Below are 15,467 nucleotides of genomic sequence, written 5' to 3'. Positions count from 1 at the left end.
GCCACTTCTCTCCTGGGCGTGTTGTTGTCCTCAGATGACAGGGGGCCTCCTGGCGTCTCCTCACCCGGCCGGTTTTTCCTCGGGTGTCGTGGCCGGTTCCCAGTGTATGGCTTGCGCGTGTGAATTTCACAGCTCTGCTTAGCGCCTTGGTTTGGGGCTATCTGTGCTGTTGGGGACAAGGAAGCGGTGTCTGGAACGGACGGCGGCGGCGGGGTGGGTGTGGAAGCCCTCCTATCCTCTCCGCTTGTGTTCTTTAATCGTTAGCTTGATAAATCGTGATGGTGGTGGAGACTACGTGGGACCGGCCAACCTAAATGTATATCTGTGTTAGGTAGATCTAGAAGTCTGGCTCAAAGGGAAACTTTTGCTGTTTGTCGCCACTTTACCAAAGCTTTCGTTAAAAAAAAAAAAAGTCTGGGGGGTGGGGTGGGAGGAAACCACCAAAACTCTTGGGTGAGCCTCCGCGCCCCAGCCCCCCACCCCCACCGCCGCCCCGGTGTTCACAGGTCTGTGGGAAGGAGGCCGTTTTTGTGCCTAGCAACCGAGACCAGGGACTCAGTCTCCAAGAGCACTGGTCTAACCTCCAGTTTGTTGTGGTGACAAACCGTAAGGTTTGGCCTGTGTTTACGCTGGGCGCGCTTTCTTTCCTGTTTAGGTGGGGGAAGGGAGGAGGGGCTAGAGAAGGGGGGGAAAAAACAGCCCCAAGCTCGAGTGTGTCTTTTTTCCAATTAAACCATTGATTATGTTGCAGATTCTCTTTTTGAGGCAGCTCTAGGTGCTTTTTTCCTTTGGGAATTTTCAGTCACTGTATCAAATTGTTAATTTCAGCTATAGACTCTTCTGCCCAATCCTTCCTTTATCTTATTTGTTTCCTAGTAACTGATGAAAACAGCAGCATGGCTTCCTGCTCCTGGTGAAATGGGGTTAAATTAAGTGGCTGATGCCCTCAGCAAAACCTACAATTTTGTTCTTGTTTGTGTAAAGCTATTTTTGATTCCTGGTCTGTAGTGTAGTTTTTTTTTTTTTAAGATTATAGAGAATGCAAATCATTACCAGCTCTTTTTCATATGTAGGTCTAAAGCTTTCTGTAAAACATCTAAAAAATATACTAACAGGTCATTTTATATAGTTGTTAATGCAGCTGGTGATTTTGGAGATACATGTAATAATCTCCGGGTTCTGTGTTGTAGAACTGGTATGATGGTGTGAAGAAGGATATCATTGACTTTAAGACACTGTTCCCTGGCTTGAAGAATATTTTGGTAATGTACTTGTGGTTGCAACTGGAGGCAGGCAGGCCAGTAAAGCATCTTACCAGTAAAATGGTGAATGCGATCTTGTAAATATACTGACTCTGGTTAGTAATAAGACTTTAGCTGGTGATATCTTTATCCTATCTGGACATTGTAGTTTTATGGATTGCAGAGCAAGTTGATTGGTAACTTGAGATTGAAAACCAAACCAGAACTTTCTACTAACAGGGAAAAAAAAAAAGATAATCTCAGCATCCACAATTGTCTGGAAAATAGAATTCTTTTTTTCTGTGGTTTGGTTTTCATAAGCACAGCTTAGTCATTGGTTCTGTTGGTAGAAATCAGTGAGCCAAACCTGCCTTATGAACTTCTTACACTTGGAACTTGTGCAACTTGTTAGTTATATATTGTAACTGGTTCTTTTGTAATTTGAGGTAATTTTGCAAACATGAACTTCCTGATCGGCCCTTTTATTTTCATGACTGTATAAAGCAATCCATAATTTTTAAAGTTACAGTTATTAATTCCTCCCCACTATGGGGTCGCACAGAGTTGGACACGACTGATGTGACTTAGCAGCAGCAGCAGTTTCTTCCCTTAAATTTAATGCCATTCTGAACAGAAGTCATCAAAATAATTTTTCTTTCAAGTACCACTTCAACAGTAATTGATTTGCTTTTCGGTTCCTTTTTTGTTTTTATTTTTTGTTTCCAATCTCCCAACTCCCTAAATACCTTATGTATTTTTGTAGAGCATAATTTGACACTTAAAAAAATTTTACATCCTGTTTTTATATTTTTCTTTTTATGTGTCACATCAACTAAGCAACATTTTAAGTTCTTTGAAGATAGGGAAACTTAGGTGCATTTCTTTTGGCTTCTTTGGCACCCTTCTTTAAGGGTGCCTGGGACAATGCTTTCCCACCGTGCTTAATGAAAAAGAATCAGAAAACCTGAATTTTTTGACAGCATTACTGCTCATTAGCTCTGGGTAAAACTTGTGTGGCTTTCTTGGGTCTACTTTTTCTCATCTTGGAATTAGGGTGTTTTAGAAAGGGTCTTTAAAGGTCTATTTTAGCTGTAAGAATCCCTGTACTTTTTTTTGCCAGTGTCTTCTCCACTCAAATACTCTAAACAGTTTTTCATTTTTCCATATCCCCTGGAATACTTGCTCAAGTTAGCTCTCATCTGTAAGACCTTCATCTGCTTTCCATCTGTCAGACTGTTGTTACCTTACTTGAGTCCTATTTTCCTTAGACCCTTTCTGGCTAAAGGTCCTCTCTTAGTGTTCGTGTTTCATATTGGCCTATGCTTTGTTAATCTGTCATTTTTCTTATGATAGAAACTGAGGTATAGCTTTCTTTATTGTAAACTTTATAGATCTTATAGACTGTCCTGTGCACATACTAGGTACCATTTTACTAAACACCAGAAAAACCTACTTTTCTTTTGTTCTGTTGCTTTAGGTTCGTCATTCCAGATAAATCTAAGAGAGCTATTGAAATTTAGGAAAAAAATTTCTTCCCTAGAAGGAAAGCACCTCAGCCAGTTTACCAAAATATTCCAAAATTGGTCTAAATGGCTGGCAATTACATAGAATTGTAGAGTTACTACTTTGTCAGCTAACACCACTATTCCACAGCCTGTTTTTGCATACTGGTTGGGGAACTGGCTCCTTTCACATGGTTCCATATGAAGGAAGTGCTACAGGAAAGGGGGTGGGGAACTTTGATTCAAATAGTGTCCTCAGGGCTTCAAGGTTATTTTTTTCTTCTGTATTACTATACTTAGAAAAGTATTCTCTTGTAGACAAGAGGCTGTAATTTTTATCATGTGTATTTCTCTAATTTAGTGAGAATGACTTCTGAGATCCCTTTATATATGGAGAAATAACATGGTCTCTTTATAGTCATTCATTCTATCAAACATTTGACACATGCTGTATTCCATCCATTGTGATTGATGCTGGTGATACAAAGGAAGATGATACTCTGCTATTGACAATTGCCCTCTTAGAACTTGCAGTTCAGAAGGGAAGTCAACTTTTTTTTTTTTAGAAGTTAACTTTTAAATAAATAATTTCAAATAGTCATACTTAAAATAAAAATCCAGAGTGGCCCACAAGTCAGTATGTGTTCTGGCCCTTGTTTTCCTTTTTGGGTCTTTCTTCTGCTCCTTTTTGATGGGCAGGGGACTCTGCTCTATATGATCATTCAGGTACCCGTGTTCTTTCCATCTTGCTGCTCTGCCCTCCCTCGAGTGTTGTCTCATGGCAGAAACTGGGTCTTCATGGGTTCCTCTTGGTGGAAAAGGAAGAGAACGCTATAAAGGCTCGTGTATCACTTTGTATTGGAGAGAGGGACTGGTAAATGGAGTCTGGCTTTGTGCATGGGGTGGAGGAGAGACTAAACTATAATCCAGACCAACAGTCTTGTGCCACACAGAAAACATGAGCTTTAAGTAGAGGCTGAAAGGATAAGTGGTAGTTAAAAGAAGGCTAACCGAGAGGGTAGAATGAAATTTAGAGAGACAATGTTATGTGTGAAGGAACTGAGGCAGAAGTCAAGTTTAGACCAGAGATATTTAGAACTACTGGAAAAGGGAGTGCTGCGGGAAAGAGTCTAGTGAAATGAGGCTACAAAATAGTCAGGGTCCAGAGCTTACAAAGCCTGACAATCTAAATTAGAGATTTTGGACTTTATTCTAAAATTTTAAATGGGACATAGATATGCATTTGTAAAAGCTTTGATTGTAAGGTGAAGAATGAATTGGAGAAGGGAGCTTAAAAAGAAGGCCAAAGAGTACCATTAGGGGAGACAGGTTAGGCAGTTGAAGCAAGCAGTGCAGGGTGTACAGTAGGGGTGGAGTGAGAGATATTTGGTGTTCCAGTGGAAGAGTTTTCTTCCCAGTCTTACCTTTTTTTACAGAATTTGTATTCTTATTTACCCACTGAATACTCTTTCTGTATCAGTGTACTGGAGAATATGTACATCTGTGTACACGGCAGCTGAGGACAAGTTCTAGAGGGAGAAATCAGTATGTAGTACTGATTTTACAGTTATTTAGTTAACCAATTGTTAAATTGTATCAAAAAGACAAAGGTGGCATCAAGTAAAAGAGTTGGGAATTTATTGGTGTCTCAGGGAGAAGAAGGAAGTTACTGAAGACTAGGCAAAACATTGACCAATGGTTACTTTGATTGTCATACCCAGCAGTTTCATTCATAATTATAATATCTGAATTCTTTATGGTAAGATTATCTACCTGTGGGCTTTCCTGGTGGCTCAATGGGTAAAGAATCTGCCAGCAATGCAGGAGACTGGGGTTCGATCCCTGGGTCAGGAAGATTCCCTGGAGAAGGAAATGGCAACCCACTTGAGAAACCTTGCTTGGAGAATTCCATGGACAGAGGAGCCTGGCAGGCTACAGAAGATGGAGTCACAAAGTCTGACACAACTGAGCAACTAACAGTTTCACTTTTCACTTATCTACCTGTAGTGCCCATAGGATGGTAGTGGTTGTTGCTTAGTTGCTAAGTCATGTCCAGCACTTCTTCGACTCTGTGCATGGTCTGTAGCCCGCCAGGCTCTTCTGTCCTTGGGATTTTCCAGGCAAGAATACTGGAGTGGGTTGCCATTTACTTCTGCAGGGGATCTTCCCCACCCAGGGAATGAACCTGTGTCTCCTGCACTGGCAGGCGATTCTGTACACTGAGCCACCAGGGAATCCTGCCCCTGAGGTCGGGCACCCCATTAATATTGTCAAATAGATGTGCCCATGGGAGGGAGGGGGGAAGCTGTTAATTTGACTGTTTTTGATAGCCTTGGATCCTGCTGCTAAGTCGCTTCAGTCATGTCCGACTCTGTGCGACCCCATAGACGGCAGCCTACCAGGCTCCTCCGTCCCTGGGATTCTCCAGGCCAGAATACTGGAGTGGGTTACCATTTCCTTCTCCACTTCGGAAAAGTGAAAAGTGAAAATGAAGTTGCTCAGTCGTGTCCGACTCGTAGTGACCCCATGGACTGCAGCCTACCAGGCTCCTCCGTCCATGGGATTTTCCAGGCAAGAGTACTGGACTGGGGTGCCATTGTCTTTTCCGGCTTGGATCTTAGCAAGACTCAATTCTCTTTTTAGTAATACATACAAGTACCAGTAGCCTTTTGGCTACCAGTTCTGGTTTGGGATTAATTCAGTGGGCAAGTTTGTCATTATATTTAGATAGTTAAATCCTTGGAAAATCAGGTTTGAAATGCAAAGACTAGTTTACTGCTAGAGTCAAGAGGTGCAGCATTTTCAGGAAGTTAGCTTTTAATTTATTGGGAGCAGTTCTCATGTGAATTGAAAATATGTATAATATGCTCAACAGAGTGTGATACATAGTAAATTTTCCACAGATGTTAATCCTGTTGCATAGTTTTGTTTGGGAAGTCTCAGCCTAGGAAGAAAAGTGTCTCCCCATTTGCAAAGCAAATTTTGTGGGACATAGTATTTTGTGTCTAGAGCTGGCTGTTTTTAGCTGAGTTTCAAATGGTAAGTAAGAGTGTAGATTTTTCTAGGCAGTTTTGATTCTGTTTTTTTTTCCCCCACATAGTGCTAGTTGAGGTCAGGATGAATGTCACCCACACTATAAGAGTTCTGGGTGGCAGACTGTTGACTGCAGTGTCACAGACCCTTGCCAGGGGTGGGGGAGGGGGAGGCCACTGAAATTGTGGGTTGTTGTTTCCCTATGGGTGGACTTAAATTTGTCTTACTGGATGAGAATTATATTCATTTATATACTTGAACTTTCAGAACAGTTTCTTAGAACTTGTACTTTTTGCAATGCTCAGTGTGAATTTGAAGCCATCAGTATCTGTTATTTAGTTCATTGGGTGACAAGTTGTCATTACATTGCTCTGGTAAATAGAATATTTTTACAAAGTGTCTAGTTATGACCATACTTTAAAAATTTGTTGTTATATTTCATGAATTCTTTTCAGTGTTATTACTTTAAACCTCCATATTCCTAACATAGCTACAAACTGCAAATTTTGAATTCAGGTAGTTTTACAATACTCTTAGGTACAAGAAGCTTCCCTGGTGGCTCAGTTGGTAAAGCATCTGCCTGCAATGCGGGAGACCCGAGTTCAATCCCTGGAAGATCCGCTGGAGAAGGAAATGGCAACCCACTCCAGTACCCTTGCCTGAAAATCCCATGGACAGAGCCTGATAGGCTACAGTCCATGGGGTTGCCAAGAGTCAGACACGACTGAGTGACTTCACTTTCACTTTTTCACTTTCAGGTATAAGAAGGTTGTGCTAAAAGATTTAGCAAATATATGATGGAACTGCTGCTGCTACTGCTAAGTCACTTCAGTCGTGTCCGACTCTGTGTGACCCCATAGACGGCAGCCCACCTGGCTCCGCTGTCCCCGGGACTCTCCAGGCAAGAACACTGGAGTGGGTTGCCATTTCCTTCTCCAACCATGAAAGCGAAAAGTGAAAGTGAAGTCACTCAGTCGTGTCCGACTCTTAGCGACCCCATGGACCACAGCCCACCAGGCTCCTCTGTCCATGGGATTTTCCAGGCCAATTTCAAAAATGTTTGATTTTATGATGTTATTTTTTCATATATTAATAGGTAAGTTTTGTAAAGGCACTACTTGATTTTAGTTTTTGTTTTATTATAGTTTGGTATTATGCCAGTGATATAGGTGGAACAAGATGATTTGTGAATTTGTAACCTAGGAGTTAAATTGCAATAATGTTGTTTTAATTTACACTTTTTTTTCTCTTCAAGGTTCTTATAAATTATGGAAACTCTTGTTGAAAGTAAATCCAGACAGCATTTTAGAAATTAAAGGTTGAGGTTCTTCCTTTCAGCTCTTTGGTCCAGTACAGATGGTTTTTAGCTACATTCAGGCACACAGAAACACACACTTTGCTTTTTTATGTTCTGTAACATCCCTTTGCCATGTTTCCTTCCTTTCCATGTATGTGTGTTTATTCTCTTATGACTAATAAAGCTACAGTCTATACTAGAGGGGAGACTTCCCCCATTATCGAAAGGACAGCACAGCTAAAAGAGAGGGATGTCAAAAAGCCAAAACAGAACAAGCATTTGAGTATCCTGGAGTTTAGCACAAGCAGTAGGGAGTGGAAATGAGGTTGGCTGGCAGTGGTCAAATCAAGCAGCAGATACTGAGTGTCTGTATATCGCCAGAGTGTGTGGCACATTCTGGTGACATAAGCTAAAGAGCAAGACAGGTACCGTCCCTGCGCTCATGGAACTTTTACAGGACCTGAGAGTATAACTTATAAATAAATAAGTAATTTAATGTCATAAGGTAGGAACAGCATGCTGTGGGAATGCAGTGGTGACAGAGTTTGTGAGAGAGAAGAAACAGTTTTCCTAACAGAAAGTCTCCCAACATACTAGAGGGCCTCCCAAAAAATGCAAAAAGGGCAGCATGGCTGGAGTGGTAGAGCAATTGAAGTGAGGAGATTTTGTAAGACAGCAGCCAGATTTGGGAGGAGCTTTTTAAGACAGGTTGAGGATTTTTTACTTTATCTAAAGCAATGAAAGACCCTGGAGGCGGAAGGAAGGAGATAGTTAAGAAAGAGTAATCTTCCAGTCTACATGGTTTAAAAACAAAGATTCCCTGAGTGCATTCAAGATGAGTTTGGAGTCTCCTGGCAGTTTGCACTACAAAGGTTCCAATAAGGGTAGAGAAAAATGGCTGATTTGAAATACGCTTAGGAGGTGGGGTCCTGGTGGCTTCCCTGGGAAGCCACCCTCAGAGGGTAAAGCGTCTACCTGCAATGCGGGAAACCTGGGTTCCATCCCTGGGTCGGGAAGATCCCCTGGAGAAGGAAATGGCAACCCACTCCAGTACTCTTGCCTGGAAAACTCCATGGACAGAGGAGCCTTGTAGGCTACAGTTTATGGGGTCGTAAAGAGTCGGACAGGACTGACTTCACTTCACTTCACTTAGGAGATGGAGTGATAAGATTTGGTTATAGATTAGACATGGGGATTAAGAGAGGGTAGAAAGGGAGGGGAATGAGTCAGGATAATAATATTAAATGAGTTCTAGACACTAAGCCTGTCCTCTGTATTAAATCATTTAATTCTCAGAAGAGCCCCATAATATAGGTATTGCTGTCACCATTTTGTAGATTAGGAAACAGAGACTCCTTGCCACCTTGATTTCTGCTTGAGATATTGGATGTGTGGTAGTGTCTCTCAGTCGAGGTAAAAAAACTGGCTGTGGACGTCTTAGAAAGTAGCATTTGGGGCATGTTGAGTTGAGATGTCTCTAAGGGATCCAGATCGAAGTGTGAAATAAGGATTTGGAGCTGAAGAGGGGAGTCTGGGTTAGAGAACATTTACAAATAGAGAAACATAAATAATGCTGGAAAGTAGTAAAAAGAGGGAAACAAAAGAAGGAGGATTAGTATGAGCCCTGAGGCATCTGAGGGTTATATAACTGAGAAGGGAGAAGATAAATATGAAATGGTTTGTATGCTCAGTCAACTGGACATTTGTGCTCGTTGTGTCTGACTCTTTGCAGCCTTACGGACTGTAGTCTGCCAGGCTCTTCTGTCCATGGAATTTTCCAGGCAAGAACACTAGAATGGGTTGCCATGCCCTTCTCCAGGGGATCTTCTCGACCCAGGGATGGAACCCACATCTCATGTCTCCTGCATTAGCAGGCAGATTCTTTACCACAGTGCCACGTTTGGACTTTAGTCAAAAGTCCAAATTAGTCCAAATTTGTAATTAGTCTTTGGGCTTATTGAGCTAGAGGTGTCTGTATATAAGTGGGCAATTCTTGTTACCTTTCCCCATATTTTTCTAAGGATGATTTCCCCAAGGTTCTTCAGAAGATCCTCTCTAGGTGTCACCTCATCCTGATTACTTTCTTCTGGTCGGTTTATCAGTGGTCCTTTTACCGTGCAGTGGACAGAGCTATTGTCTGCCACATTCTGGACACTACTTTTTCTGTGAATATAGTTTAAGATTGAATTCGCTTTTGAGGAGAGAGGAACATTATTACATGGGATTTCTCTTGCTAACAAAAGTGTGTTTTTCATATATGCTCCTGCTTAACCTTGTATCTCTTATTCTTGTGTTTTGTGCTAGCCAGATTTCAGACCTAAGTAGGAAGTCTGTATTTGTGTTAAATGTCATCAGCTAGGTTTACTTTATGGTTTCTGTTCTTGGTGATCCTTTTGGACCTGTTACTTAGCAATATTGAGTATCCTGCCCAAATTTGATTCATCTATGAATTTTATAGTTATTATATACCATCTATGTCTAAATTTAAATAATTGATTAAAAAGCTAATTAGGACAGGAATGAAGACAGCTGCTGGTGGTGCTGCTAAGTCGCTTCAGTCGTGTCCGACTCTGTGCGACCCCATAGACGGCAGCCCACCAGTCTTCCCTGTCCCTGGGATTCTCCAGGCAAGGACACTGGAGTGGGTTGCCAGTGGGAAACCACTGGAGTGGTTTCCTTCTCCAATACATGAAGGTGAAAAGTGAAAGTGAAGTCGCTCAGTCCTGTCTGACTCTTAGCGGCCCCATGGACTGCAGCCCACCAGGCTCCTCCGTCCATGGGATTTTCCAGGCAAGAGTGCTGGAGTGGGGTGCCATTGCCTTCTCCAATGAAGACAGAGCTGTGGAATAAACTCTGAGGCCAAAGAGCTTGGTTTTGAATTCTAGTCCTGCACTTAAGAGCTGTCTTATTTGGGGCAAATTACTGTAACCACTCTCTGCCTTAGTTTCCTCATCTGTAGAGTGGAAGTAAGGATAGTATCCTTTTCCAAAGGTTGTGGTGAGAATTAATGTGTTTGAAGTGCTTAGACTACCTCTTGGTGCATAGTAGATGATCAGTCATCTAAGGCATTATTATTGATGTTTTTATTTTATAAACCATCATAGATGTTCATACTCTTTAACAATCTGTCCCTATTATTGCTGAGTCTCAAAGAGTGATTCAGGATGTGTAATTAGACCAAAAAGTTTATCCTTCTTTAATGGGCAACAGGTTTTGGAAAATGTATAAAATAAAACGTCAGCCAGATACACATTTACTTGTGGGTTTTTCTGAACTGAAAATTTTCTACTGTACTAAGTGAGGAGTTGTATAAAATTAAGGGCTTAATTCCTCTTCCTCTTTCTCAATGTAGGTATGGCATCACAGCTGCAGGTGTTTTCCCCCCCATCAGTGTCGTCGAGTGCCTTCTGCAGTGCGAAGAAGCTGAAAATAGAGCCCTCTGGCTGGGATGTTTCTGGACAGAGCAGCAACGACAAATATTATACCCACAGCAAAACCCTCCCAGCCACACAAGGGCAAGCCAACTCCTCTCACCAGGTAGCAAATTTCAACATCCCTGCTTACGACCAAGGCCTGCTCCTCCCAGCTCCTGCAGTGGAGCACATTGTTGTAACAGCTGCTGATAGCTCGGCGAGTGCTGCTACATCAACCTTCCAAAGCAGCCAGACCCTGACTCACAGAAGCAACGTTTCTTTGCTTGAGCCATATCAAAAATGTGGATTGAAAAGAAAAAGTGAGGAAGTTGACAGCAACGGTAGCGTGCAAATCATAGAAGAACATCCCCCTCTCATGCTGCAAAACAGGACTGTGGTGGGTGCTGCTGCCACGACCACCACTGTCACCACAAAGAGTAGCAGCTCCAGCGGAGAAGGGGATTACCAGCTGGTCCAGCATGAGATCCTTTGCTCTATGACAAACAGCTATGAAGTCTTGGAGTTCCTAGGCCGGGGAACATTTGGACAGGTGGCTAAGTGCTGGAAGCGGAGCACCAAGGAAATTGTGGCTATTAAAATCTTGAAGAACCACCCCTCCTATGCCAGACAGGGACAGATTGAAGTGAGCATCCTTTCCCGCCTAAGCAGTGAAAATGCTGATGAGTATAATTTTGTCCGTTCTTATGAGTGCTTTCAGCATAAGAATCATACCTGCCTTGTGTTCGAGATGCTGGAACAGAACTTATATGATTTTCTAAAGCAGAACAAGTTTAGTCCACTGCCACTCAAGTACATCAGGCCAATCTTGCAGCAGGTGGCCACTGCCCTGATGAAGCTCAAGAGCCTTGGTCTAATTCATGCTGACCTTAAGCCTGAAAACATAATGCTGGTTGATCCAGTGCGCCAGCCCTACCGAGTGAAGGTCATTGACTTTGGTTCTGCTAGTCACGTTTCCAAAGCTGTGTGCTCAACCTACTTACAGTCGCGTTACTACAGGCAAGTGGCAGATGCTAAACAATATGTCTTAAACTAGAGATCTGTTTTTATATTTAGCATGTACTACAAAGGGCTACATATAACAATGAACTATTTACAGATTTCAGCACAGAATAGGGTAATATATTTCACTTTATTCCCTGTACGTAACATTATTTTATTTCTGAAATTTTAGCTCTAGAAAATTAATTCAGTCTGATTCTGAAATTTGTTCCTGGTTGAATTATTCTAGCATCTGGTTCCTTCTTGCTACCTTTATACATAATCTTCCCATTTTAAAGTATCTTTAAATATATAAGATATTTACTTAATTGTGATGAATTTGGGCCATATGCTGCTATTTTTTCCAGGTTCCAGTCTTGGCAGGTGAGATGCCTTGGAATAATTCCAAGTTTTAACTGTAGCATCCTTTTATTATTTTACGTTTTCTCTCTTGCATAATAGAATTGGATTAGATGATTGCTAAGATCTCTTCTTGTTTTAATATTCTCCATAGGTCTTTGAATTTATTTGCACATGAACTCATTTGGTTATCCTAAAATGGCCTTGACCCAAGCACTTTATACTTCAGTGATTTATATTTCCATATTGATACTTCTAATAAAGCTACCTTTTCAATACATAGTAATTATTGGAACAGAACTTAAATGCTAGTATACAGAATTTTGTCTGTACTATAATCAAGGAGCATTACTGAAAGGAGAAAATCTTTATATGAATTTTTATTTCTCAGTACCTCATTTATCTGTCTAGTTATTAATTAATTTTAGGGAATCTGATATTTATTTTAATGGTCATGCATTAAACAGATTGTACACACACCCAGTCAAGAAGTGAAACAGTAATAAAGATAACCCCCAAAATAAGTTTTGTCAAGTTTTATGTTTGGCTAATAAATTTTGAGGGAATAGAAATTCTGAACTAAGAATTTTATATTACATGTGAAAAAAATACAAGGATATTTTAACCTGTGCAGGGATTCAGAAAATACGCCATCTATATATTTTTTGTTTTTCTGATTGTGGTAAAACCTACCCAAAAGGAAGTTTAGCTCTTTAACACGTACCGTTCGGTGTTATGCAGTGCCTACACAGTGCCCTGTAGCCTTCCCCGCTATCCGCTTCTGAATTTTGTTTTCTGGCTCTGCTGGATCTTCATTGTGGCAGGCGGGCTCTTCATAGTTGCTTGGGCTTTTCTCCAGTTGCAGTGTGTGGGTTCATTAGTTGTGGCACCTGGGCTTAGGTGCCCCGAGGTGCATGTGATCTGCACTGGACTCAGACCGTAAAGAATCTGCCTGCAATGCAGGAGGCCTGGGTTTGATCCCTAGGTTGGGAAGATCCCCTGGAGAAGGGAATGGCAACCCACTTTAGTATTCTTGCCTGGAGAATTCCATGGACAGAGGAGCCTGGCGGGCTACAGTCAGTGGGGTCACAAAGAGTCAGACATGACTGAGCAACTAAGCTTGCACTCGCACACACACAAACACACATGGAATCTTAGTTCCCCCACCAGGGATGGAACCCATGTCCCCTGCATTGGCAGGCAGGTTCTTAATGGCTGGACCACCAGGGAAGTCCCTCCAAATTTTTTTTATCGCTCAAAACAGAAACTCTGTAACCATTAAGCAGTAACTACTCTTATCCTCCTACACCCGCCACCCCAGTTACCTCTGTCTGATTTTCTGTCTCTGTGAATTTGTCTGTTCTAGATATTGCAGATAAGTGGAATCAAACAGTATTTGTCCTTTGGGTCTGACTTACTTCACTTAGCATAATGTCGTCAAGGTTAATCTCTGAAATTCTGTAGCATGTATTAGAATTTCATTCCTTTTCAGGACTGAGTATTTCATTGCATGTATATACCACATTTGACTTATCTTTCATCTGTTGATGAATACTTGGATTGTTTCTACATTTTTGGCTATTGTGAATAATGGTGTAATGAACATTCATATTCAAGTGTTTGAGTCCGTGTTTTCACTTTTTTGGGGGTATAAAACTACAATTAGAGTTGCTGGTTCATATGGTAATTACTTAAGCTGAGGAACCACTAAACTTTTCCTCAGCCACTGCATGATTTTTTATTCCCACCAGCCGTGCATGGGGATTCCAATTTCTCCACATACTAACAGTTGTTATTTTCTTTCTCTCTCCCTCTTTTTTTTGGATAATAGCCATCCTTATGTATGTGAAATGATATCTCAGATAGTTTTGATTTGTATTTCCCTAATAATTAGTGATGATTAATATCATTTCATGTGCTTTTGGGCCATCTTCTTTGGACAAGTCCTTTGTCCATTTTTGAATTGGATTGTTTTTCTTTTGTTGTTGTTGTTGAGTTGTAAGTGTTCTTTATATACTCTGGGTATTAATGCCTGGTCAGATACATGATTTGCAGACATTTTCTCCCATTCAGTGGGGTTTCCTTTTCACCTTTTTGATAGTGTCATTTGCACAAAAGGTTTAAATTTTGATGAATTTTGTCTTTTTTGTTGCTGTTGCTTTGTACTTTTGGTATCATATCCAAGAAATCATTGCCAAGCCAATGTCATGAAGCTTTTCCCCTGTGTTTTCTTTGAATAGCTTTAGCTCTTATAGTTAGGGTTGTGATCCATTTTGGGTTAATTTTTGTATGGTATGAAGTATGGGCCCAGTTTTATTCTTCTGCATGTGATTATTCAGTTTTTCCAGCACCATTTGCTGAAAAGACTGTCCTTTCTCCATTGAATGGTCTTGACACTCTTGTCAGAATCCTCTGACCATAAATATGAGGGTTTATTTATGGGCTGTCTGTTCTGTTCCATTGTTCTAAATGTCTGTCTTTATGCCAGTACCATGCTTTTTTGACTACTTGTAGCTTTGTAATAAGTTTTGAAATCAGAAAGTGTGAGACCTCTGGTTTTATTTTCTTTCAGAATTGTTTTGGCTATTTGGAGTCTCCTGAAATGCTATATGAATTTTAGGATGGATTTTTCTGTTTCTGAAAAAAACTCCTTGGTGTTTGATAGGGATCACACTGAATCTGCAAATCATCTTGTATAGTACCGATATCTCAACAGTATTGTCTTCCAGTCCACCTTGTCTATTTTTATCTTTTCTTTTTATAGTTTTATAAAGCTATATCACAGTAATACTTGATGGTGGGCCTAAGGCAAGGGGAATAGCAGCTCAGGGATTCCTTTTTTATCATTAATTTTATCCACAGTGGTCCTCTTCATGTTGCATTGTTGCTTTATTAGAGTCCATTAAATCCTTACCCTGTTGTCTTTTCAGAAAAATTCTCTGTAATCCTTTTGACTAGTGGAGCATTCTGGCTCCAGAGCCAGCCTTCCCCTGGCCCCACTTTTAGTTCACATTGCTTCACCTTGCTGATAACATGCCAGAATACTATCAGTTGACATAAGTTTTTGCCACTGTGCTTTTTTTGTTGGCCATAGGTGTGGCTAGATGAAAATACTTTATTTCCTAACCTACTGTAAGTATAAATATAGATTAATTCCAAGAAAAGTTGCTGTCTTTGGGGCTTGGGTTTTAGACACAAAGGTTTGCCATACTTACAGCTCAATGCTGTTCCATTTTGAACAGGCCAGCTGGCCTTTATTTAGAGCTGAGATCACTTTATTATGTATGGAAGGACAAGGTCTAGATAAGGAAAGCATATTTTCAGTTTGAGTTCAGTTCAGCTCAGTCGTGTCTGACTCTTTGCGACCCCATAGACTGCAGCACGCCAGGCCTCCCTGTCCATCACCAGCTTCAGAGTTTACTCAAACTCATGCCCATTGAGTCAGTGATGCCATCCAGCCATTTCATCCTCTGTCATCCCCTTCTCCTCCAGCCCCCAATCCCTCCCAGCATCAGGGTCTTTTCAAATGAGTCAGCTCTTTGCATCAGGTGGCCAAAGTATTGGCGTTTCAGCTTCAGCATCAGTCCTTCCAATGTATATTCAGGACTGATTTCCTTTAGGA

At 41.1% G+C, this 15,467-nt stretch overlaps 1 protein-coding gene across 4 annotated transcripts in view; it reads left to right on the top strand.

Annotated features, from left to right (window-relative positions):
* Positions 1-542: 542 nt before the first annotated feature.
* HIPK1 (homeodomain interacting protein kinase 1) overlaps positions 543-15,467 on the top strand; it is a 51,882-nt gene continuing 36,957 nt past the window's right edge. For 3 of the 4 annotated variants that reach the window (XM_010830769.1, XM_010830768.1, XM_010830771.1), the window contains exons 1-2: positions 6,853-6,872; positions 10,426-11,503. In XM_010830769.1, coding sequence (XP_010829071.1) covers positions 10,428-11,503 — 1,076 coding nt within the window. In that variant the 5' untranslated portion in view covers positions 6,853-6,872; positions 10,426-10,427. Of the gene's footprint in view, positions 1,263-6,852; positions 6,873-10,425; positions 11,504-15,467 lie in introns of those variants that run through there. The other variant, XM_010830770.1, reaches the window with a different exon arrangement.

The sequence above is a fragment of the Bison bison genome, unplaced genomic scaffold (genome assembly GCF_000754665.1).
Source record: "Bison bison bison isolate TAMUID 2011002044 unplaced genomic scaffold, Bison_UMD1.0 scf7180017864519, whole genome shotgun sequence".
In the NCBI taxonomy this organism is placed as follows: domain Eukaryota; kingdom Metazoa; phylum Chordata; class Mammalia; order Artiodactyla; family Bovidae; genus Bison; species Bison bison.
The sequence above is the reverse complement of the archived record's forward strand: the minus strand, read 5'-3'. Positions and strand labels throughout refer to the sequence as shown.